Source organism: Leucoraja erinacea, chromosome 1, assembly GCF_028641065.1.
Source record: "Leucoraja erinacea ecotype New England chromosome 1, Leri_hhj_1, whole genome shotgun sequence".
Lineage (NCBI taxonomy): Eukaryota > Metazoa > Chordata > Chondrichthyes > Rajiformes > Rajidae > Leucoraja > Leucoraja erinaceus.
In genome coordinates, this window is record NC_073377.1 from 36,195,632 (window position 1) to 36,222,336 (window position 26,705).

The following is a 26,705-nucleotide window of genomic DNA, read 5'->3' on the forward strand; positions in this document are numbered from 1 at the left end:
ATGAAAATACAACAGAACATTTGTTTGGAATATTGATATATGCAACCTCTTCCCCCAAAATAGGTGAGATGGTGAGACAAGCTAGAATTCTGGCTCAAGCCACTTCAGACTTGGTCAATGCTATCAAAGCTGATGCTGAAGGTGAATCTGATCTTGAGAATTCTCGAAAACTGCTCTCTGCAGCTAAACTATTGGCTGATGCCACAGCCAGGATGGTGGAAGCTGCAAAGGTAATGTTGCATTTTTTTTTAAAAATCATTTGTGTCATACAGCATGGAAACAGGCCCTTTAGCCCAACTTGCTCACACTGACCAACATGCCCCATCTACACTAGAGCCACCTACCTGTGTTTGCCCCATATCCCTCTAAACCTATCTTCTTCTAGTCCTTGACAAAAGTATCTTGGATGCTTTTTATACTTGTTTACAAATACACTCAATTTGACATCAGCCCATATTCATTTTTAATGACATTGCTTATTATGTTGTGCTTTTCTCCTTCATACAGGCTACAATTAAGTATGTGTGCACAATATTGTCATCACAAAATGTACCCATGAACAGATTGTATGACTGCTGTTACTTCCATATAAGGAGCTCAAGTCATAACATTCAAATGTTTTTCATGGGTAATGTTTAAACTGTGCACATGACTGATAACCATATTAGTGTTTATGATGCATACATCTACTTCCTGTCTGGGTCAAGGACTGCAGATGCTAGTTTACACAAAGTTCGACACAAAATGCTGGAGTTGCTCAGTAGGTCAGACAGCATCTCTGGAGAAGGGTCTGGACACAAAACATCACCTAATTTCTCCCAAGATGCTGCCTGACCTGCTGAGTTACTCCAGCATTTAGTGTCTATCTTGGGTCAATATGTTGATTAGTTAACCTGAAGCTCTGAGCTTTGTTTGAGATAACGCTGTACATCAGCTGATGTTTTTGGCCATATGCATACTGAAGTCTCACTTAGATAAAGTTTACTACTAACTACTTACAAACTCGAGGAATAATTTCAACCTCATTGCAGTGAATTATGCATTACTATTGTTTATAACCTTCTGAGTTGGAGGGAAAATGCTTGAATGCATGTGATATATTTAACAAGGTAAACATAGAACTGTACAGCACAGGAACAGGCCTTTGGCACGTACTGTCTGCACCAAGCATAATGCCAAGATAAACTGGTCTCATCTGCCTTGCAGGTGTCCCATCACTCAATTCCCTGCATATCCATGTGCCTATCCAAAAACCTCTTAAATGCCATTATCACATCCGTTTCCATGACCACTCTCAGCAGCGTGTTCCAGGTACCTATTACTCTCTGTGTAAAAGGTTTTCCCTGCACATCCCCTTTATACTCTGTCCCTTTTGCCTCAAAAATATACCTTATAGACTTGACATTTTCAACCCGGGGGAATAAGGTTTTGACAGTCTTAAACAACTGTAACAGGGCTGGAACCCGCAATCTGCTGTGACACCACATCAAACGCCAATATACAACGCCGTGTGCAATAGGCCACACTGTCCCTTCCTAAGTAACATCTTAAGGAAACGGGTTTCTGTTTGAATTCTGCAAATTATCGAGATGTTCAATGCTGAAAAGCCATCCTTTATCCTAAAAGGCAGGACTTGCTTGAAAAGGAGCGACTTGCATTTATATTATACGCACATTTGGGAAAAACAATTTTCCCTTTTCAGTATTATCAAAGGAATATTACAGAATGAACTTTTATCTCTAAATTGAAAAGTGAACTTTGAAATGAAGGCATATATTTTTAATGGTTATACTATAAATTATTTTTAAAAGCTTCAAATGAACAGAATTGGAAAATCTAACCTTTTTATAAATGTCGTGTCAGATTTTATTTTGACTGTTATTGCTACTTGGTTATTGTCCATTGACAAAATGTTAAGACATGATTTTGCATTGACATTAATTCCATAAACCCTCATGGAGTTCAATTGTTTTTAGGGTGCAGCAGCTAATCCTGACAGCGAGGAACAGCAGCAGAGGTTGCGAGAAGCTGCCGAAGGTTTGCGCATAGCAACCAATATTGCAGCACAGAATGCCATTAAGAAGAAATTAGTGCATAAACTAGAGGTGGGTATCGAATATAAAGAGTTCTGGGAGTAGTTGCCTGCAGATTTCAACAACAAGCTGAGGATATTCAATAAGAAATAAAGTGGACGAGCTTGAGGCTCAGTTAGAAATTGGCAAGTGTGATGTTGTGGGAATTCCAGAGACATGGCTGCAAGAGGACCAGGGCTGGGAAATTAATATTCAAGGGTATACCTCCTATCGAAAAGACAGACAGGTTGGCAGAGGGGGTGGGGTAGCCCTGTTGGTTGAGGAAATAAATTAAGTCCCTTGCAAGGGGTGATATTGAAACAGGAGATGTGGAGTCAGTATGGATAGGACTAAGGAATTGTAAGGGTAAAAAGATCCTAATGGGACATCTACAGGCCCCCAAACAGTAGCCTGAATATAGGGTGCAAGTTGAATCAAGAGCTAAAATTGGCATGTTGTAAAGGTAATGCTACGGTTGTTATGGGAGATTTCAACATGCAGGTAGACTAGGAAAATCAGGTTGGTATTGGACCCCAAGAAAGAGAGTTTGTGGAGTGTCTCCGTGAAGGATTCTTAGAGCAGCTTGTACTGGAGCCTACCAGGGAGAAGGCAATTCTGGATTTAATGTTGTGTAATGAACCGGATTTGAAACTCGAGGTAAAGGAGCCATTAGGAGGTACTGACCATAATATGGTAAGTTTTAATCTCCAATTTGAGAAGGAGATGGGTAAATCGGAGGCTTCCAAGTTGCAGTTGAACAAAGGGGACTGGAGCCATGAGGGAGGAGCTGGCAAAGTTGACTGGAAAGATACACTAGCAGGGATGACAGTGGAACAGCAATGGCAGGTATTTCTGGGAATAAGTAAGTAAGTAAGTTTATTGGCCAAGTATTCACATACAAGGAATTTGCCTTGGTGCTCCACCCACAAGTAACAACATGACATAGTGACAGTTACGAATGACTCAGAAAACACTAAACATTCATAATAATAAAACATTAATGATAAAACACCATTGATCAAGCATGTGAACCAACAAAATACCAGATGCAGTTTAATGTGGATAAATGTGAGGTTATCCACTTTGGTAGCAAAAACAGGAAGGCAGATTTTTATCAAAATGGGATCAAGTTGGGAAAAGGGGAGGTACAATGAGATCTGGGAGTCCTTGTTCATCAGTCTGTGAAAGTAAGCATGCAGGTACAGCAGGCAGTGAAGAAAGCGAATGGCATGTTGGCCTTCATAACAAGAGGGGTTAAGTATAGGAACAAAGAGGTCCTTCTGCAGTTGTATAGGGCCCTAGTGAGACCACACCTGGAGTATTGTGTGCAGTTTTGGTCCCCTAATTTGAGGAAGGGCATTTTTGCTATTGAGGGAGTGCTATTGAGGGATAGGTTTACAAGGTTAATTCCCGGCATGGCAGGACTCGTTTGTTGAGAGAATGGAGCGGCTGGGCTTGTATATTCTGGAGTTTAGACGGATGAGAGGGGATTTTATTGAAACATAAGATTATTAAGCGTTTGGACACGCTAGAGGCAGGAAACATGTTCCCAATGTTGGGGGAGTCCAGAACCAGGGGCCACAGTTTAAGAATAAGAGGTAAGACATTTAGAACGGAGATGAGGAAACACTTTTACACACAGAGAGTTGTGAGTGTGGAATTCTCTGCCTCAGAGGGCGGTGGAAGCCGGTTCTCTGGATACTTTCAAAAGAGAGCTAGATAGGGCTCTTAAAGATAGCGGAGTCAGGGGATATGGGGAGAAGGCAGGAACGGGGTACTGATTGTAGATGATCAACCATGATCGCAATGAATGGCGGTGCTGGCTCGAATGGCCAAATGACCTACTCCTGCACCTATTGTGTATTGTCTATTAAACTTGGTTATCTCAAGGTTTAGTTTAAGATGCTTAGTTGTTAAATGCAAAAACTGATCAAGGACATTTGAGCCAGAATAGTCTTTGTTTTGGTTTGTGCTGCAATATCTCACATCAACCTTGCTGGGCAGCAATATCCCGTTGGTTTCAGTGCGTCAGCAAAACAAGTGAAAGATGGTGTTCCAGTTCTATGTGATGGAACCGAGCTCGCTGGGGTGGTGGAGGGGAATTAATTGGTATACAGCATAGCTGGCACACACTCTATCGTAATAACATTTAAAATGTTAATGCAATCCCATTTATTCAATGAGCTTGCAATTGTGATTTGGTAACTTAGTAATTATATAATTGCTGAAAGGATGCCAAGCCTAAAGGTCAATGTTTTAGTACAAATTCTGCAGATGCCATTTGCAAATTTGGATTTTGATGGGTCTAAAAATGAAATGTTGGCATGAGATGCAGACCTGATGCTGTGAGATTAGTGTTGAAGTATCCACTGGCTCACCAACTGTACACTCAGGTTTGCAAAATGTATTCTTATCTACTTTGACCCATGTGGCATTGGGGACCTGCATGGTCCACTCCTGCCAGCTCTTGCTTTGGCTATAAAGACCATGGTGGCAGGCAAAGGATATTTGCGTTTTATACCATCCACCACATCTGGAGAACTATCAAGTCTTTAATTTTACTCTAGAATTGCTGTGGTTACCTAACCACTCCGCTTATATCAAAAGTAGCTGTTGTGGAGAGAAATTGAAATTTTATTTACGATGTTACTTATTTTTTCCAGAATGCAGCAAAACAGGCTGCAGCTGCAGCTACACAGACAATTGCAGCTGCACAGAATGCTGCTTCGTCCAACAAGAACCCTGCCACCCAACAGCAAATGATTCAAAGCTGCAAGGTGAGACTCAGTATTACTATCATGAGTAGAAACATTTGGTTTCTGCCATATGTCGAAGGAAGATATTTGACCCCAGGTTCCTCTTGATACTTCCGAGTTTCCCACCTTTGCTGCAGGAGTGATTGTTCCTCTTAACATTGGAGGAAATTTGATCCCATTCTTGACTGACCATGTCGTTGAACTGTGTCTCTTGCTAATGCTTGAGTATTATTGAAGTTAGTTACACTGATGAGCAACAGCTCATTCCAGCATTTAGAATTTTATTAGTGCAATTTGTTTGATGTAACTTTATTAAGACCATGCTTTGTGGAGCCATTTAATGGCAATTGATTAGTTAAATTAGCTTTAATGAAGTCATTGACAAAATGAATTTGAAGATCTAATGTTTTGCCAGTAAGTTAATGTTCCATGTAATTATAGCACACTTTTGATGATATGAAAGTAACTATTATTTGGAATATCTTATTTCCCAAGGTCATGCCTAGCTTTGCCACAAAATAAAGTTTGAATCTTAGAGTCACAAAGCACGGAAATAGGCCCTTTCCCCCACCATGTTCATTCCTCATATATGCCCAGCTACACCAACTTGTGTTGGCTGTGTTCCCATATGGTTTGCCTATTCAAGTACCTGCTTAAAAGTCTCTTAAATTTAGTGAGTCCATCTGATTAGATCACCTTCTCTGTTCGAGATATCAAACAATCTGTGTTTCAACAAAATAACATTTCCCCTCAAATCCCCTTTAAATTTTCTTCCTAATCTATATCCTTCTGTAGTCTTGGATAGCCTTCCTCACCATTTACAACATTATTAATTTTCGTGTCATTAGTCAGACTTACCATTTATACTTCCTACATTCACATCCAAATTGTTCATATATACAGTATCACAAACAATAAGGACCCCAGCAAAAGTACATTAGGAACCTTCCCTCCCATCACAAAACCAAAACTGCACAAATCAAATGATCAGAAGACCATCTGTGACATTGCACACAGCTGCCTGCCCTTGCTGGCACATATATCTGCAGTAGGGATCTGATTAACCGTACAATTAATGTACCAACCCACACCTCTTTGGGATGTGGGGAGTAACTGGCATGTCCAGTGGATACCCATGTGGCACGAGGCAGAATACCTGGACTTTATACCTTGTCTGAACATCTGGACGCCCGCAGCGGCGACTGCAGAGGGTTGAGGTCCCGACCCCGAGGGAAAATGGAGGAGGACTGGCCAATTTTTGTGCCTTCCACCACAATGATGAATGCTGTGATGGATGTTTGTGTTAAATTTTTATTTTGTTTTTGTGTGTTCTTTTTCATTGTACCGCTGCTGGCAAATTCATTTCACTTGCACTTTATGTGCAAGTGACGAATAAAACTGATTGATTGAATACAAAATCTCCACTAGGATTTAATCCAGATTGCTGGACCTGTATGTAACATGGCAACTCTACCAGTTGCACCATTGTGCTGTCCCTGATTAAGTATCCTTAGCCATATCTAGTATCACAGACTCTAAGAATTCTCCCTCCATTACTTCCTAGTCTCATTATTAGCCCTTTACTCCAGAATACATCACATTACCTTAAATCCTATCACTTCCACTACTTTAAGATTCTTAATGCCCAAATGTGTTAACAAATGTTTGTTCTTGCTCCTCTCATGTTCTTTTCTGGCTCAGAGGTGATTTTTTTTCTCTCCCTCTTGATCACACTTCTGTGATGTGGCACAGACTATTTACCCTGTTAGCGGCCTTCTGTGGAGATGGGTCAAATGGCTTTCCCCATCCAGCTAGTTGTTTTTGAAATGCAAGGGCTATGAATGCTTGATGCTTATTTTAAATATGATTTTGTATTTGCAGTCTGTTGCTGAACAGATCCCAATGCTGGTCCAAGGTGTGCGTGGCAGTCAGTCACAGCCCGACAGTCCGAGCGCACAGCTGGCTCTCATTAGTGCAAGTCAGAACTTTCTCCAGGTAACAAAATATCTGTCAATAAATTTGTCTGTGTTTTGTCTGCCTTGGGGAACCTGTACAGTTCCTTCCCGTTCATTATTTTCCATTTTTTCTAGTGGAGCTGCAAACATCCTCCCCCCTCCCCCCCTCTCCCCCCTCCCCCTCTCCCCCTCCCCCTCTCCCCATCCCCCATCCCCCCCTCTCTCCCTCCCATCAGAAAGTGCACACCGGATTCTGGAAAAGCTGCTTTCCCAGTGTTGTCGGGCATCGGAACGGTCCATTCATAAGCTTAGCGTTCTGCCAGATTTTCCTCTACCCCATTGCGGACATTGGACTTGGACTCTGGAATTGATGCACTACAATACTGAGAACTATATTCTGCACTCTGTAATCATCCCTATTCTCTTCTTATTGCATTTAATTTTGTCCGATTGTATTTATGTATACTATTACTCATCTGATTGGATAGCGTGCAAAACAAAGCACTTCACTGCACCACTGTGCACATAACAATAATAAACTCTTTTAAACTTTCTTTCCTAGCCTGGTGCTAAAATGGTTGCTGCGGCCAGATCTACAGTTCCTACCATTGGAGATCAGGCCTCAGCTATGCAGCTCAACCAGTGTGCTAAGAACCTAGCGAACACATTACAAGAGCTGCGAGCAGCTGCCCAAAAGGTGAGTGAAATATTTATAGCCGTTGTGGGGTGTAACTTACTATAATAGCCAACAACAGAATGCTCAAGATATTTATGTCATGTTTCCACGATGAACACAGGGATTGGGTGACAAATACAATTTAAAAAGAAAATGGGTGCTTGATACTCCTGTGTATGTGTGCACACAATATCTATATTATTACATTATTTACATTACATTACAGTACCAGAATTATCTATAAAGTAGCAGGTCTTTTCCCCTTTCAGTTTTTCTTCTCCAGTTGTGACATTTACTTAGTATTTCAATAAAATCATCAGATTTTTCATTAGTTACCGAATTATATCCCAGAAAATAAATGACAAATAATTGTTTTGAGGATTTCCAATTTCAATGGCAGTATATTTTTATGAAATCAAAATTGTGAGTTGGAGTAAACTCTTGTTTGTTTAGCAATATTTTTGTTGCAGAATAATGAGCGCAGAAAATAAATTTAGTTTTTAGTTTGGAGATACAGCAGAGAAAAGTAGGCCCTTTGGCCCAATGAGTCATAGTTGACTATTGCTCACCTTTTCACATTAGTTCTATGTTATCCCACTTCATATCGACTCCTCACAAACTTGGGGCAATTAATTGTTTTAAAGAGGCCAATTTACCTACAAACATACAATTTTTGGGATGTGGGAGGAAACCAGAGCCCCTGGAGGAAACCCATGCAGTCACAAGGAGAATGTGCAGCTCACATAGATAGCACCCTAGGTCAGAATCAAACCCAGGTCTCTGGTGCTGTGAGACATTTCGAAGATTTAAAACCATTATCTCTTTTTCCATTTAATGGTATTTGCTATATTTGTATTGACTGAATACGTTATTCTGCTGAAATATGCATTTATCAATTCAAGTGGTGTTTCTTTTCCCGTGTAGGCACAGGATGCCTGTGGCCCCTTGGAAATAGATTCTGCTCTGAACCAGATCAGAACACTGGAGAAAGACCTGCATGAAGCAAAAGCAAATGCCGCAGAAGGAAAGTTGAGACCGCTGCCTGGTGAAACGGTAATTGGTCCTTCTGCTTTGTTCTATATTTGATCATCAATAAAAGATTTTAGTGCATTGATAGATTAAGTAAATAGTCATTATACCTCTGATCAAATGTGACATTAACGAGGCAACGTCATAATGTACAAATAGGAACATGGGAACATTTCATTCTGAAAAATATTCATTCTTTGAGGAGGATATGCCAGATATTGTTTTACTAGATGTTATAAAGCTGGATGTGAAGCAAGATTCTGGAACGAATCTTGAATGAAAACAATAATTGTTTACTCAGGGAATCTATATCTATTCATCCCTTTCTGGGTTTGAAAGGCATTCTGTTCCAGCTTGTCTATAAAGACACACAAAAGATGGTTGAAATGAATGGGTTTTCCTGTTCCTGGGAACAAATTAGCCACTTTCCCATAACTTTGAAATGGACGTTACAATTCGGCAGCTTCTGCAAGTGTCAGTTCTTGACAGCCAGAGAAATTGTGTTTATTTGTTAAATAGCTGGTGAAGATAAAGAGTACCTTGAGCCTGCTTCACTCTTTAATGAGCTCATTGCTGATCCAATCTTGGCCTAAGCAAAACTTTTCTGCTCTTTCCCCAAGTCCCTGATTTCCTTGTCATTTAAATATTAATCAATCTCTGCCTTCAATATATCCAATGATAAAGATTCACAGCCCTTGGAAAGAAGAAATTCTTCCTAATTGTAGATCTCAATCCTAACAGGTTGTTCCAAATGCAATTTCACCAGTGATTTATGAAGTCGCAGTATATTAGAAAACAAATGATTGACTTTTTGCACACTACCATCAACCACTTTTAAAATAGCTTAAATCCGTTGGCAGGTACGGTCCCTAGTTTTTAGTGCTTTTGTTCAGTTCAACTGTTCTTTTCCTTAATGTCATTGTGCAGGTGTGATGTATTCCACTCCTCCCTAAACTGAATTTAATCTGCCATTTGCTAGTCCCATTCCCATGTTCATTTCCTTCTGCAGATTTATAGGCTTTGAATGAATTGAATTTATTTGTCATTCAAAAATTTGAACCAAATGTCATTACCCTACAGTCACAACAATAAAAAGCAAACAACACACACTTACATTGATACAAATACATCGATATAAACAAATACATAGATTTAACATAAACATCCATCACAGTGATTCTCCTCCAGGCACCTCCTCACTGTGATGGAAGGTAAAAGAAGTATCTTCTTCTCTCGCGGTCAGGCAGTCAAACTGCTGCATTGAGGCGATCGAGGCTCCCGATATGGAAGCCTTTGTTAGTTTTAATTAATTCAGTTTGAAACTGCAGAAGCAAAAGCCTTATCAGAAGGAAAGTTGAGAAGCCTGGTGAAAAAGTAATTGGTCCTTCTGCTTTGTTCTATATTTGGTCATCAATAAAAGATTATAGTGCATTGATAGATTAAAGTAAATAGTCTTAACGAGGCAACGTCATAATGTACAAATAGGAACATGGGAACATTTCATTCTGAAAAATATTCATTCTTTGAGGAGGATATGCCAGATATTGTTTTACTAGATGTTATAAAGCTGGATGTGAAGCAAGATTCTGGAACGAATCTTGAATGAAAACAATAATTGTTTACTCAGGGAATCTATATCTATTCATCCCTTTCTGGGTTTGAAAGGCATTCTGTTCCAGCTTGTCTATAAAGACACACAAAAGATGGTTGAAATGAATGGGTTTTCCTGTTCCTGGGAACAAATTAGCCACTTTCCCATAACTTTGAAATGGACGTTACAATTGGGCAGCTTCTGCAAGTGTCAATTCTTGACAGCCAGAGAAATTATGTTTATTTGTTAACTTTCAAATAGCTGGTGAAGATAAATAGTACCTTGAGCCTGCTTCACTCTTTAATGAACTCATTGCTGATCCAATCTTGGCCTAAGCAAAACTTTTCCGCTCTTTCCCCAAGTCCCTGATTTCCTTGTCATTTAAATATTAATCAATCTCTGCCTTCAATATATCCAATGATAAAGATTCACAGCCCTTGGAAAGAAGAAATTCTTCCTAATTGTAGATCTCAATCCTAACCAGGTTGTTCCAAATGCAATTTCACCAGTGATTTATGAAGTCGCAGTATATTAGAAAACAAATGATTGACTTTTTGCACACTACCATCAACCACTTTTAAAATAGCTTAAATCCGTTGGCAGGTACGGTCCCTAGTTTTTAGTGCTTTTGTTCAGTTCAACTGTTCTTTTCCTTAATGTCATTGTGCAGATGTGATGTATTCCACTCCTCCCTAAACTGAATTTAATCTGCCATTTGCTAGTCCCATTCCCATGTTCATTTCATTCTGCAGATTTATAGGCTTTGAATGAATTGAATTTATTTGTCATTCAAAAATTTGAACCAAATGTCATTACCCTACAGCCACAACAATAAAAAGCACAACACACACTTACATTGATACAAATACATCGATATAAACAAATACATAGATTTAACATAAACATCCATCACAGTGATTCTCCTCCAGGCACCTCCTCACTGTGATGGAAGGTAAAAAAAGTATCTTCTTCTCTCGCGGTCAGGCAGTCAAACTGCTGCGTTGAGGCGATCGAGGCTCCCGATATGGAAGCCTTTGTTAGTTTTAATTAATTCTAGGTTTAGTAGCAATGTTGCTTCTGTGCTGCAGGATCTTTGTCACGACAAGCAACCCCAAAACTGGACATTTTGGAACTCTACTCATGACATTTTTGATTTGCTCCACCAGTACTCCATTCCACCAATTTACTGAGCAATATTTTGATACCTTTTTGACATTGTTTCCATTGGATTTTACAGACAATAGATTATAAATAGTTGAGACCACAGCCCTTTGATGCATCATAATTTCTCGATCTTGAGTTGTCTATCCTGCCAATTTTCTATTTGTGCTAATATATTAGAAACATAGAAAATAGGTTCAGGAGTAGGCCGCCATTCAACATGATCATGGCTGATCATCCAGAATCAGTACCCCATTCCTGCTGTCTCCCCATATCCCTTGATTCCGTTAGCCCTAAGAGCTATATCCAACTCTCTTGAAAACATCCAGTGAATTGGCCTCCACTGCCTTCTGTGGCAGAGAATTCCACTAGAGTTGTCCCTAGGGTGATTAATCTTTAACTTGTGCAGTAACTTTTAGTGCAGCACCTTAATGAAAGGTTTTTAGTACACTTCATTAATTTCCCCTTTAGCCTCCTGACGAGAAACATCCTCAAAGAATTCTAAATTTGTTAAAACTTGTTTCACAGACCAATGCTAATTGTGTGTGATTAGATTTTCAAAATGTCCAACTTCAATTTAATGAATGTTAATTTAATGGCGCAGCGGTAGAGTTGCTGCCTTACCGAGAATGCAGCGCTGGAGACCCGGGTTCGATCCCGACTACGGGTGTTGTCTGTATGAAGTTTGTACATTCTCCCCGTGATCTGCGTGGGTTTTCTCTGAGATCTTCGGTTTCCTTCCACATTCCAAAGATGTATAGGTTTGTAGGTTAATTGGCTTGGTAAATGTAAAAATTGTCCCTAATGAGTGTAGGATACTTCCAGTATAGTCCCTGGTGGACTCTTTGGGAGTGATGATCACAAGACAAAACAATTCCAGAATTTTCCAAATGCCGTGTTGTTTGCTCAACTGACCAGTAATCTACTGCTTCCTGCCATCCCAATAAAAGTGAGGTACAGTGAAAAGGTTTTGTTTTGTGCGATCCAGTCAGCAGAAAGACAATACATGATTACAATCGATTCATTTACAGTGTATAGATACATGATAAGGGAATAACGTTTAGTGCAAGGTAAAGCCAGCAAAGTCCAATCATAGTCTGAGGGTCACCAAAGAGGTAGATAGTAGTTCAGCACTGCTCTCTGCTTGTGGTTGAGAAGGAAGATTGTCCGATCTTCGATCACACCTTGAGCTGGCAATAATATAAATGCATTTAAAAAGAGTGTGGACAAGAAAATGAAGGTAAAGGATATGGAGGGTTGTGCTTATAGATTTGGATGAGTAATGATGTGTGGAGGCTTAAATGGAGTGTGGATGCTTGCATGGACATGGTGCTGAAAGGCATGTTTCTGCAGGAACTGCTGTATAATCCATTGTGCATTGGAACCTAAACATGGACATCATTATTATTAATTAGCAGACAAATATGAAATAGGATAGTTCATGTTTGCCAAAAAATACGTAGTTCATAATATATTGCTTAATAAATCCTGTATTTACTCTTAGTAATCCACTCAAACATAATTTCCAAATGCCTTGAGCGATGACCGTTTGGCTCATCAAATCTACAGTTCTTGGGCAAACCCATCAGACGCATTCCCCATTTTATTTCCTTGTGATCTGTTCTCACACAGTTTAGTTCAGAGATACAGCAGCCCACCACCCAGTTTGCCACGACCGGCGATCACGAGCACTATCCTAAACACTAAGGCCAATTTACAGAAGCAAATAACTGCACGTCTTTAGAGTGTGGGAGGAGACCAGAGCACCAGGAGAAAACCCATGCAGTCACAGGGAGAATGTACAAACTTCGTACAGACAGTGCCCGTAGTCAGGATCAAACCCAGGTCTCTGGTGTTGTAAGGCAGCAAAATTACCGCTGTGCTACTGTGCCACCCACAGGAGTGTCGTAGTCATACGGCATGGAAAAAGGCCCTACAGCCCAACTTGCTCACACCAAACAACATGCCCCATCTCCACTCGTCCCACTTGCCTGCATTTGGCCCTATCCATTCGAAATGTTTCTTAAACGTTGTGATAGTACCTGCCTCAACTATCTCCTCCGGCAGCTCGTTCCATACACCCAGCACCCTTCGAGTGTCTCAATTCCCATACTATGGGCAAGAGACTGTGTACGCCTACCCGTTCAGTTCCGAATAGATCCAGTGCATCAAACTCTCCAATCCCTCAGATTCTCCTGATTCTCCAATCCCTCAGATTCAGATTCAGATTCAATTTTAATTGTCATTGTCAGTGTACAGTACAGAGACAACAAAATGCATTTAGCATCTCCCTGGAAGAGCGACATAGCAAATGATTTGAATAAATAATAATAAGTGTCCGGGGGGGGGGGGGTGGTGATTGGCAGTCACCGAGGTACGTTGTTGAGTAGAGTGACAGCCTCACACATGCTACGGGTGATTTACGATACAATACGATAAAACTTTATTCATCCCCGGAGGGAAATTGGTCTGCCGACAGTCACAGCACACAAGATACACAAAAACTTGAAATTAAAAGTGAAAACAAAAAGAAAAAGACAAGCGACTGTTGGCTCCCCGGGATTTGCAGTGGATACTTTAATCTTGCAACCTGCATGTCATTGGGACGGGGAGAAAGCTAGAGGAAGCCCATACATTCCCTTGGATAGAACTCTTTCCACCACCTCCAGTTTAAATTCCATTTGGAATATTTTGGAGGACCAAGAAACCAAGAACCAAGCAGTCGGGACCAAACCTGTGAAACAGCAGCACTATGTGGGGTAGAAATATGCCGACCATATCTTAAACCATATCTTAATAACATAATTGTGTTAAGTTAATACCGTTAGCTGATATTAACATAACTTAATATAACATAATATTACATAACTTTATATGGAGTCTACAATGTAATACTGAGAGATGATAATTTTCTCTGTTTGTATCAACAGCTAGAGAAATGTTCCCAGGATTTGGGAAGCAGCGCCAAGATGGTGGGTGCTTCTGTGGCTAAACTACTGAGCGCTGTCACACAAGGAAATGAAAATTACACCGGTATGTTGAATTATTGTGGTTCAGACAGAAAAATGAAAATTGCATTGGCATATTGAATTATTATGGGTCAGACAGCACACGGCACAGATAATTCAAGCAAAATAGTCTGGGTTATAGATTTCTATTAGGTATGTAACTAAAAATATATTGCATGTTATTCTGGTTGTTATCTGAGAACATTCTCTTCATATTTCAACCTTGCCCAATACTTCTCCATTTCAACTGTTTGGAAAGCTGTTTTTGTTCCTATTTCCGTGGCCTTGGCGTGATCTTCTTATTTTGAAATGTGTTTTAGGGTACATCTGCGTATAAAAATAAGTACTAGGTTTATATTAGGAATGAATATATACTTAAATTAACAGTTCTCATGATCCCAGCCATTTTATTCAAAAAAAGCAAGGCTAATATCTTGATCTGTATCCCAAATGGCAATGAGTGAATTAATTTACAGTTTGCAATGTTTAGATCAGTAACATCATTAATGCAATTGTAAATGGTGCAACATATTAAATACATTATTAAATTATAAAACAGTGCCTTTGAGCCTGTTTCAGACATAATTTGAGCTTGGATATTTCATTCAAACTGGCAAGGTGTAAATCAATTTCCATCTTCACCACTTCCTTCTCCTAAGTGAAAATGGACCAGTGTTTCCACACCTCAACATTTTTTTTTTCTGTAAATAGAATCCCAAATTCCCTGGAATTTGATGGTATTTCCTGAAATTTTCAAAAATGCTTCCTGCGCGCTATTTGTTGGGTTTTTTTCGAGGGCGCACATTACCACACAAAGAAGAACAAGGCAAAACAGATCTTTGTAACTACACCATATCTGCCTGCTTCTGTTACTCACATGTACAGTGTAATGCAAGGCAGCTTTCGTCATCTTCGTTTTTTCAACCAGCTCTCATGTGTCTCTGCTCCCTCCCTCCCCCTCCTTCCATCCCTCCCTCCCTCCCTCTCCCTCCCCTCTTTTTTCTCTCTCTCCCTCCCTCTCTCCTTCCCTCCCTTCCCTCCCTCCCTCTCTCCCTCCCTCTCTCCCTCCCTCCTCTCTCCTTCTCCCTCTCTCCACCCCTCCCCTCATCTCCCTCTCTCCACCCCACCCTCTCTCCCTCTCTCCTTCTCTCCACCTCTCCCTCTCATCCTCCCCCATGAGCCCACCCACCATTCTGTAAAATGAAGGCCAATCCCACTGTAACTGCAGTCCCACTGCCAACTGGTAACCTTTCACCACTAGGCTTATCCACAATTCTACCACTGCCTGAAAAATAATCAAAGGCTCAACTTTCACTGAGAAGGAGAATTCCAAAGATTCATTGTTATATGAGAATTTCCCCCAACAGTCTGTGACCCACAGCGCTGTGGCCATAGTGCTATATTTAAAGCCCATAGCGCTGCAGCCGGTAGTGCTATATTTAGAACTCATAGTACCTATGCGTTAAATTGACAGCGCCCTGTTTAAACCTTTGAGCGCCAAACCGGCAGTGCTGTGTGTATTACCTTTACACCCCTTCGCAGGCCAGAAGCGGAAATTTCCCCAAATTATTCAATTTTCTCTAAAATTACCCGAGGACAACCAGAATTTCCTGAATTTCGTGTAATTTCCATCAAAGTAGAAACACTGAAATAATATCTATAAAGCATTAAGGTGGATAAATCCTCAGGCCCTGATGGGATCTCTCTCGGATTATTGAGTGAGGCAAGAGAGGAGATTGCGGGGATCTTGATGAAGATCTTTGCGCCATCTCTAGCCACAGGTGAGGTCCCAGTGGACTGGAGAGTAGCTAATGTCATTTGTTTATTTAAGTAGGGAAGAAGAAGGAATCAGGGAAATTGTAGGCCAGTGAGCCTCGTGTTCATGGTAGAGAATCTATTGGAGAGGATTCTTTAGGATAGGATTCACTCCCATATGGAAGATTAGTATTAAAAGGCAGTGAGTTAATCTGTCAAATTTAACAGTAGTACATCGAAAAATCAAAATTTGTTCTTGGATAATGCTACAGAATTTGAGGTTTGACAGAATTCATGACATTTCCACAACCTAACCAGCCCTTGTTTAGACTTGCTAAAGAAGATGGCTAGTCAGTGACAGGCAGTGTTAGAAGAGTTCCCCAGTATATTTCAGAAGCATCAAGAGAAAAAAGAGGATATGCTTGAGATACTTAGAAACATAGACACGTAGAAAAATATGTGCAGGAGTAGGCCATTCGGCCCTTCGAGCCAGCACCACCATTCAATGTGATCATGGCTGATCATATTTCTGCTTTTTTCCCCATATCCCTTGATTCCTTTTGCCTTAAGAGCTAAATCTAACTCTCTTGAAAACATCTTGTCTCTATTGTCTTGTTGGATAGATCAGGAGATAAAGATTAATGTTCTACATTGTGACTGTAATGTGCAGGCATAAAATTGTAACAGACATGAAATAAATATGATTTCCCTCCCCTCTGCCCCATCCCTTCATCTTTCTCCACTGTGTCTGTGTTTCAGGGTTGGCATCCAGAGAAGTAGCTCAGGCATTAAAAGCTCTTGGTTCAGCTGCGCGAGGAGTGGCAGCCAATACTACTGACCCACAAGCGCAGAATGCAATGCTGGAGTGTGCAGGTGATGTTATGGATAAATCCAGCAATCTAATTGAAGAGGCTCGGAAAGCCATGGCGAAGCCAGGTGATCCAGAAAACCAGCAACGTCTGGCACAGGTTAGTTACATGCAGCGTGACAGTCTTTCACTAGCATTTGTTCTTCCCTTTCATCAATTTAACCAGACAAGACCTGAAATTTATTTTTAGGGAGAATATGGCTGTACAGTGTACACAAAAATTCATACACTCATGTTTTTCTTGGTGAGGATTATCATTCATTTATTGTGTATCTGCATCTAATTGTTACCTATGGCATGTGATTTATCACTTGCCATTTCCCAAGGCTGATATCCCTAGCTTGATCCACAAATACTTATGCTCATCAAATCATAAATTTTAGTCAACCTTTACACGGGCCTTTTGAAATATCTATGCCTTTTGAAAGACTAGGAAATTGCAGAATTAATCTGTTTGAATGTGAATTAATTAAGACCTGCTTGAATTGTAAATGTTAATTTTAGCAAAATTAAGTTACTTGTAGAATGTTGGCATAGGCAATCTGTTGCAACATATGATAACGGGCTGTATGCTACTATTTTGACTTCAGAAACATGCAATAATATTTGTACTACAATCTTTTTGTACACCATGCCCTCCATAATGTTTGGGACAAAGACCCGTCATTTATTTGCCTCTGTACTCCGCAATTTGAAATTTGTAATAGAAAAAAATCACATGTGGTTAAAGTGTACATTGTCTGATTTTAGTAAAGGCAGTTTTTATACATGTTGGTTTCACCATGTAGAAATGATAGCAGTGTTTATACATAGTCCCCCATTTCAGAGCACCATAATGTTTGGCACATGGCTTCACATGTGTTTGGTGTGTTTAATTGACTCCTTAATGCAGGTATAAGAGAGCTCTCAGCACCTAGTCTTTCCTCCAGTCTTTCCATCACCTTGGAAACTTTTATTGCTGTTTATCAACATGAGGACCAAAGTCGTGCCAATGAAAGTCAAAGAAGCCATTATGAGTGAGAAACAAGAATAAAACTGTTAGAGACATCAGCCACACCTTAGGCTTACCAAAATCAACTGAGAGAGCACTGGTGAGCTTACTAATCGCAAAGGGACTGGCAGGCCAAGGAAGATCTCCACAGCTGATGACAGAAGAATTCTCTCTATAATAAAGAAAAATCCCCAAACACCTGTCCGACAGATCAGAAACACTCTTCAGGAGTCAGGTGTAGATTTGTCAATGGCCACTGTCCACAAAAGACTTCATGAACAGAAATACAGAGGCTACACTGCAAGATGCAAACCACTGGTTAGCCGCAAAATAGGATGGCCAGGTTACTGTTAGACAAGAAGGACTTAAAAGAGCAACCACAATTTTGGAAAAAGGTCTTGTGGACAGATGAGACGAAGATTAACTTATATCAGAGTGATGGCAAAAGCAAAGTATGGAGGAGAGAAGGAACTGCCCAAGATCCAAAGCATACCACCTCATCTGTGAAACACGGTGGTGGGGGTGTTATGGCCTGGGCATGTGTGGCTGCTGAAGGTACTGGCTCACTTATCTTCATTGATGATACAACTGCTGATGGTATTAGCATAATGAATTCTGAAGTGTATAGACGCATCCTATCTGCTCAAGTTCAAAAAAATGCCTCAAAACTCATTGGCCATCTGTTCTTCTACAGCAAAACAATGATCCCAAACATACTGCTGAAGGAACAAAGGAGTTTTTCGAAGATAGAAAATGGTCAGTTCTTGAGTGGCCAAGTCAATCACCCCATCTGAACCCAATTGAGCATGCCTTTCATATGCTGAAGAGAAATCTAAAGGGGACTAGCCCCCAAAACAAGCATAAGCTAAAGGTGCACAAAAAAGCTGGAGAAACTCAGCGGGTGCAGCAGCATCCATGGAGCAAAGGAAATAGGCAACGTTTCGGGCCGAAACCCTTCTTCAGACTGATGGGGGGTGCGGGGAGAAGAAAGGAAAAAGGAGGAGGAGCCCGAAGGCTGGGGGATGGGAGGAGACAGCAGGAGGGCTGAGGAAGGGGAGGAGACAGCAAGGACTAACAAAATTGGGAGAATTCAATGTTCATGCCCCCAGGATGCAGACTCCCCAAGCGGAATATGAGGTGCTGTTCCTCCAATTTCCGGTGCTGCTCGCTGTGGCCATGGAGGAGACCCAGGACAGAGAGGTCGGATATGGAATGGGAGGGGTAGTTGAAGTGCTGAGCCACCGGGAGATCAGGTTGGTTATTGCGGACTGAGCGGAGGTGTTCGGCGAAACGATCGCCCAACCTCCGCTTGGTCTCACCGATATAGATCTGCTGACATCTAGAGCAGCGGATGCAATAGATGAGGTTGGAGGAGATGCAGGTAAACCTCTGTCGCACCTGGAACGACTGCTTGGGTCCTTGTATGGAGTCGAGGGGGGAGGTAAAGGGACAAGTGTTGCATCTCTTGCGTTTGCAAGGGAAAGTGCCCGGGGAGGGGGTGGTACGGGAGGGAAGGGTAGAATTGACAAGGGAGTTATGGAGGGAGTGGTCTTTGCGGAAGGCAGACATAGGGGGAGATGGGAAGATGTGGCGAGTGGTGGGGTCACGTTGGAGGTGGCGAAACTGACGGAGAATTACTTGTTGTATGTGACGGCTGGTGGGGTGAAAGGTGAGGACTAGGAGGACTCTGCCCTTGTTGCAACACAACAGGTAGTTTCACAATCTCCTAAAGTTCTCCTCCTCTTTCCAGAGACAGTTTCACAATCTTCTACCTTGCTGTCTCCTCCCCTTCCTCCGCCCTCCTGCTGTCTCCTCCCAGCCCTCAGGCTCCTCCTCCTTTTTCCTTTCTTATCCCCGCCCCCTCACCCCCCCATCAGTCTGAAGAAGGGTTTTGGCCCAAAACGTTGCCTATTTCCTTCGCTCCATAGATGCTGCTGCACCCGCTGAGTTTCTCCAGCTTTTTTGTGTACCTTCGATTTTCCAGCATCTGCAGTTCCTTCTTAAAAGCATAAGCTAAAGATGGCTGCAATACAGGCCTGGCAGAGCATCACCAGAGAAGACACCCAGCAACTGGTGATGCCCATGAATCGCAGACTTCAAGCAGTCATTACATGCAAAGGATATGCAACAAAATACTAAATATGTCTACTTTCATTTACATGACTGCTGCGTCCCAAACATTATGGTGCCCTGAAATGGGGGGACTATGTATAAACACAGCTGTAATTTCTACATGGTGAAACCAAAATGTTTAAAAATGGCCTTTAATAAAATCTGCCAATGTGCACTTTAACCACATATGATTTTTTTCTATCACTATAACCCTTGTGTAACAAGACTCTGATTGCCACCAGGCCAGTCTTCTGCCGGCACGTTAGGTGTGACCATCGTCTAAAACTCCCATCTGTTATGTGCTCAGTATCCCAGATGACCGTGAGTGCATCGATCTCCCACTCCAGTATCTTCCTACAGACAGGAAGTGACACAGCCTGCGTCCTGGTGCCATCGCAACAACCTGGAGCTCAATGCTCTTTAGACAGTGGAATTGATTGTAGACTTTAGGAGAGCTCCCTCTCCCCTCCCCCCCACTCACCATCAACAACACCACAGTCACATCTATGGAGTCTTTTAAGTTTCTGGGAACCATCATCTCCTATCAACCCCATCATCTTAAATGGGAGGCCACCATTGACTCCACAGTCAAAAAGGCTCCACAGAGGATGTACTTCTTGTGGCAGATGAGGAAACACAATCTGCCACAGGCAGTGATGGTCCAATTCTACACGGCCATCGTAGAGTCTGTTCTCACCTTCTCCATCATGGTCTGGTTTGGCTCAGCCACCAAGTACGACATCCGGTGGCTGCAGCAAATCATTCGATCAGCTGAGAAGGGTATTGGCTGCAACCTTCCCTCCATTGATGAACTGTACACTGCAAGGGCCAGGAAGCGAGCGGGCAAGATCATCTCTGACCCCTCTCACCCTGGCCACAAACTCTTTGAATCACTTCCCTCTGGAAGCCGACTCCGGATTGTCAAAGCTGCCACAGCCAGACATAAAAACAGCTTTTTTCCACGAGTAATAGCTCTACTCAATAACCAAAAATCTGTAGCCTCGTTTTGCTCTGGTATTTTATTTAATTCACATGTTTAACCAATAATGTTTTATTATCAATGTTTAATGTTTTATGTATCATTCTTAACTGTCACTGTATGTCATGTTGTCACTTGTGGAGGGAGCACCAAGGCAAATTCCTTGTATGTGAATACTTGGCCAATAAACTTATTCATTCATTCATGTGATCAGTGAGGAACTCCAGCTAAACACACTTGCCGTACATGTTGTCACCAGGAACACTGGCAGATTCCCTGATTGCCAGCATCCTGCAGGAATGGCATGCCACTGTCCAAACTGCCATCCTGACTGCACTTGGCTAAAGAGGAAGGTTATAAAGATCTTGCCTTCATACGCCCCACTCGAATATCCTCGCCGAAGCTCAAGTCAAAGTCTCAGCACTTACCCTTGATCACTGCACTCCGCACAAGAAATGGCCACTCTCCACTGGTACCAGTCTTCCTTTCATACACCACCAGGGACTTTCATTCCCTAGAACTTACAGCCATTTGTCAGATCTTCCATGCTCCTGCTCGTTTCAGCTCTGCAGTCTTTCTTGAAACTCCCTGCTCATTCACATAGATGGTCAATGCATGGTTTTAAAGCACCCGTGTTATACCCATCTTGCTGACTGACCTAGGTTCTATTCTGACCTCGTGTGCTGTCTTTGGGGTTTGCATGTTCTCCCTGTGATAGTGTACATTTCTGCCAGCAACTCCAATTAACAACTGTAAAATATTCCTAGCGTAGGTAAGCAGCATAACATTCAATGGAAGTCGATGGATATGGGAAAGTAAATTGCAAGGTTAGAGAGAAATAAGGAGTAGTAGAATAGGGCTAAGTGATCATTCAGGTGGAAGCTAGCCTGGACCTGATGGGTGAAATGGCCTCCTGCATCACACTTAGACCCCTAGAACATAATCAGTGGTAACGATAGTCTTGTTTATTTGACCACATGTTATGTGCCCACTCTGCTCTTCCATTGACTCTGTTGTGGAGACAAGAAAGGTTGGAAATTAGATTTTATTGAACCAAAGTGAGGCATCAAATAATGCCTAATATGGAATGCTATGACAATATAACTTTGGACTTTGGATGGTGTCCTTTGTGGCAAAAAATACCCCTGTATTTTCACTGGGGTTAGCTATAATCTAAATCTGTGGTTTAAAGGTTTCAGTGGAAACCTTGAACATGCAAAGACATTTTTTTTCCTATATTGATGCTTCCACTATCATGTGATCTTTTGTATACACAATTTCTTAGACATTGTTTTTCGATGAGGAATGAAGTAAGTCTGGAGGGTGAATCATTCCACTCTGCCTACTTGGTCCAAGTCTCAGCCTTAAATGGTGTGTGTTTGAAACTGGCCTGAACTGAACTTTACCTGTTTCAAGAACATTTCTACGAGTTCCATTACATTTTTAGGTTGATTCCAGGCTTCATGCTTCAGGCATTTGAATGCAATCATTCAATATTGTTAATAATTGGTGATTGATTAAGTTATAACACATCCACTTTACTTCCTACAGGTGGCAAAGGCTGTGTCAAATGCTCTAAACAGATGTGTGAACTGTTTGCCAGGCCAAAGAGATGTTGATGCGGCTTTAAGAACTGTTGGGGAGGCTAGCAAAAAGCTTCTTGCAAGCTCGGTAAGTAGTTGCTGTGAATTGTAATTAATGATGATGATTCCAAGTTTGATCAAATGGAGAGACATAGTCACCAGGCATAATACAGCTTCAGGTGCAATCCACAAAGAAATAACAGTTCAATGATACTTTATTTGTCATTTGTCACCGAGGCACAGTGAAATTCATTTTTGTGTATCGTTCAGTGCAGTATCACTGAACATAAGCACTCAGATACATCTTAGATAATCATCTCGAGTACAGTACAAGTGTATAGTAGTGGTGCATTGAGATAGTTTACAGAGTCGCCACATTTGCATCATTTTCAAGTCCCACTTGTTATAGGTGCAGAGTTTGTTACCTGATCATGAAGGCCCATTGTCATGGCAGTGTTGCAAGGTCAGCCTGGCCAAGCATGGCTGATGGTGGCCTCCAGCGCTGCTCTACTGCTCTGTGCCACTGCAGGCCGCATCCGGTCCACACGCTCAGCCTCTTGGAACGAAAGCTTTGTGAAGTTCAATAAAATAGCATTGGCATCCGAGGATTACTGTGTGAAATTGATTCATTATTTGAACTAATCTTAAAAACATGGTCTGTATAAATAAAAATGTCATTGTCATTAATAAAGTGAAATATGCCAAGGCACTTCATAGAGATGTTATCAGATAAAATTTGACATACAGCCAATGAAATAATAGCAGAGATAACCACTAGCTTTGCCAAAGTGTTGTTTTAAAGAATGTCCTAAAGGAGTGGTACATACTGTATAAGGACTAATAGAAATATTGTCTCTATCATACATGGTTTCAAGTGTGAATTAATGTGCATCTTTATTCTGTTGCAAAATCACAATGCCCATCGATGTATATTTGTGCAAATTTGGAAAATTCCACCCTCCACAAAGTCATTAATATAAATAGTAATCAAGAATCAATTATTTGGGTACTCTACTAATTACATCCATCCAGTTTGAAAATAATCAATTTATTCCAACCCTTGCCATGTGCAGCCAGTTTTCAATCCATGCTGACACATGCCCTCTAATACCCTGGGATTTTAATTTATACAACATCTTCTTAAGTTCCTTTTGGAAATCTAAATGCTCTTATATAGAAACATAGAAAATAGGTGCAGGAGTAGGCCATTCGGCCCTTCGAGCCTGCACCGCCATTCAATATGATCATGGCTGATCATCCAACTCAGTATCCTGTACCTGCCTTCTCTCCATACCCCCTGATCCCTTTAGCCACAAGGGCCACATCTAACTCCCTCTTAAATATAGCCAAATGAACTGGCCTCAACTACCTTCTGTGGCAGAGAGTTCCAGAGATTCACCACTCTCTGTGTGAAAAATGTTTTGCTCATCTCAGTCCTAAAAGATTTCCGCCTTATCCTTAAACTGTGACCCCTTGTTCTGGACTTCCCCAACATCGGGAACAATCTTCCTGCATCTAGGCTCTCCTCTCTAGTACCTATCTAGTACCTCTCCTTGTCATATGTTTGAACATTTGAGAAAATTTATGAGAGAAGATTTTCTTTTGTAAAACCACATCGGCTGGGTTTGATTATGTTCAGCTTTCCTAAATAATGAGTTATTTCCTCTTTGATTATGCTCCAGCATCTTGCCAGCAACAGATGTTAAGTTAACTGGCCTATAGTTTCCCCACTTTCCTCCTTTTTCAAAAAAGGGTGGTAACGTTGGCTGTTATCTAATCTTGTTTACTCTTTCTTTTAGTTTCCACCAAGTTCCAAGAATTTCCAAGAGGCCCAAAGCCAGTTAAATGAGGCAGCGGTTGGTCTGAATCAATCGGCCAATGAATTGGCACAGGCATCGCGTGGAAACACACAGGACCTGGCAAAGGCTTCTGGCAAATTTGGCAAAGGCTTCAATGAATTCCTCCAGGCTGGTGTTGAAATGGCTGGACAGTCCAAGGTAAGAAAATTAACCAATGGGGCGGGAGGGTGGCGGGTAGCCGGACTAAAGCATTGAAAGCCACCACCGTAATGATGGATTCAACAGTGGCTGAATGGGAGAAGCCAGAGGGTAATGGTGGATGGCTGTTTGTCGGGTTGGAGGCAGGTGACTAGTGGGGTGCCTCAGGGATCTGTGTTGGGTCCTTTGTTGTTTGTCATGTACATCAATGATCTGGATGAAGGGGTGGTAATTGGATTAGTAAGTATGCAGATGATACCAAGATAGGGGGGGGGGTTGTGGATAATGAAGAGGATTTCCAAAGTCTACAGAGTGATTTAGGCCATTTGGAAAAATGGGTTGAAAGATGGCAGATGGAGTTTAATGCTGATAAATGTGAGGTGCTACACCTTGGCAGGACAAATCAAAATAGGACGTACATGGTAAATGGTAGGGAATTGATGAATACAGTTGAACAGAGGGATCTGGGAATAACCGTGCATAGTTCCTTGAAGGTGGAATCTCATATAGATAGGGTGGTAAAGAAAGCTTTGGGTATGCTAGCCTTTATAAATCAGAGCATTGAGTATAGAATCTGGGATGTAATGTTAAAATTGTACAAGGCATTGGTGAGACCAAATCTGGAGTATGGTGTACAATTTTGGTCGCCCAATTATAGGAAGGATGTCAACAAAATAGAGAGAGAGAGTACAGAGGAGATTTACTAGAATGTTGCCTGGGTTTCAACAACTAAGTTACAGAGATAGGTTGAATAAGTTAGGTCTTTATTCTCTGGAGCGCAGAAGGTTAAGGGGGGACTTGATAGAGGTCTTTAAAATGATGAGAGGGATAGACAGAGTTGATGTGGACAAGCTTTTTCCCTTTGAGAGTAGGGAAGATTCAAACAAGAGGACACGACTTCAGAATTAAGGGACAGAAGTTTAGGGGTAACATGAGAAGGAACTTCTTTACTCAGAGTGGTAGCGGTGTGGAATGAGCTTCCAGTGGAAGTGGTGTCGGCAGGTTCATTGGTATCATTTAAAAATAAATTGGATAGGCATATGGATGAGAAGGGAATGGATGGTTATGGTATGAGTGCAGGCAGTTGGGACTAAGGGAAAAAAGTTGTTCGGCACGGACTTGTAGGGCCGAGATGGCCTGTTTCCGTGCTGTAATTGTTATATGGTTATATTTTAGCAGATAAGTGACTATCCTAATAAATTACAACATTAACTTCTATTTATATATCATTCTTAATTTAGTAAATTAGCCCAATGCATTACAGGAGCTTTATCAAATAAAATATGACACAGCACAATACAACACACAAATACCAAGACACAACCCAACAGTATTAACACTGATTTCTCCAATTTCAGGTAAACAACCAGCCCCCTTAAATCCCCTTTCTCTTTTTCCTCTCTCTTCTGCGCACTCATTTCCCCCTTTTCCTCTTCACCCATTCACTTCCACCTATATTCCTTCCCTTTGCTTTAAAGTTCATGCTTCTTCTATCCTTGACTCACACTTCTAAACTTTTTATCTCTGGCCTTTATCCGAACATTAGCCAATAAACCACCCCCCCCCACCCAACCTGTATCACCTATCAATTGCATGGCCTTGCACTGTCCCCAACTCTTCCAGCTTTCTTCCTCGTGCATCCCCACCACCACGGCCACTACAATCAGCCTGAAGAAGGGTCCCAACTTGAAAAGTCACCTATCCATGTTCTCCAGAGATGTTGCCTGCCCCACTGAGTTAATCAAGTCATAGAGCGTGATACAGTGTGGAAACGGGTCCTTCGGCCCAACTTGCCCACATCAGCCAACATGTTCCAGCAACACTAGTCCCACCTATCTGTGCTTGGTCCATATTCCTCCAAACCTGTCCTATCCATGAACCTGTCGAACTGTTTCTTAAATGTTGGGATAGTCCCAGCCTCAACTACCTCATCTGTCAGCTTGTTCCACACACCCATCACCCTTGTGAAAAAGTTACCCCTCAGATTCCTGTTAAATCTTTTCCACTTCACGTTGAACCTATGTCCTCTGGTCCTCAATTCCCCTACTCTGGGCAAGAGACTCTGTGCATCTACCTGATCTATTCCTTTCATGATTTTGTACACCTCTGTAAGATCACCTTTCATCCTCCTGCGCTCCAAGGAACAGAGACCCAGCCTACTCAACCTCTTCC

The 26,705-nt window shown here is 41.5% G+C and overlaps 1 protein-coding gene across 1 annotated transcript in view; it reads left to right on the forward strand.

Annotated features, from left to right (window-relative positions):
* The window catches only part of LOC129695700 (talin-1-like), a 232,274-nt gene that overhangs the window by 145,385 nt on the left and 60,184 nt on the right, over positions 1-26,705 (forward strand). The window contains 10 exon segments of the mRNA XM_055632894.1: positions 64-230; positions 1,977-2,105; positions 4,736-4,849; positions 6,710-6,823; positions 7,346-7,480; positions 8,384-8,512; positions 14,171-14,273; positions 16,763-16,971; positions 22,505-22,624; positions 24,336-24,533. Of these exon segments, the coding sequence (XP_055488869.1) occupies positions 64-230; positions 1,977-2,105; positions 4,736-4,849; positions 6,710-6,823; positions 7,346-7,480; positions 8,384-8,512; positions 14,171-14,273; positions 16,763-16,971; positions 22,505-22,624; positions 24,336-24,533 (1,418 nt within the window).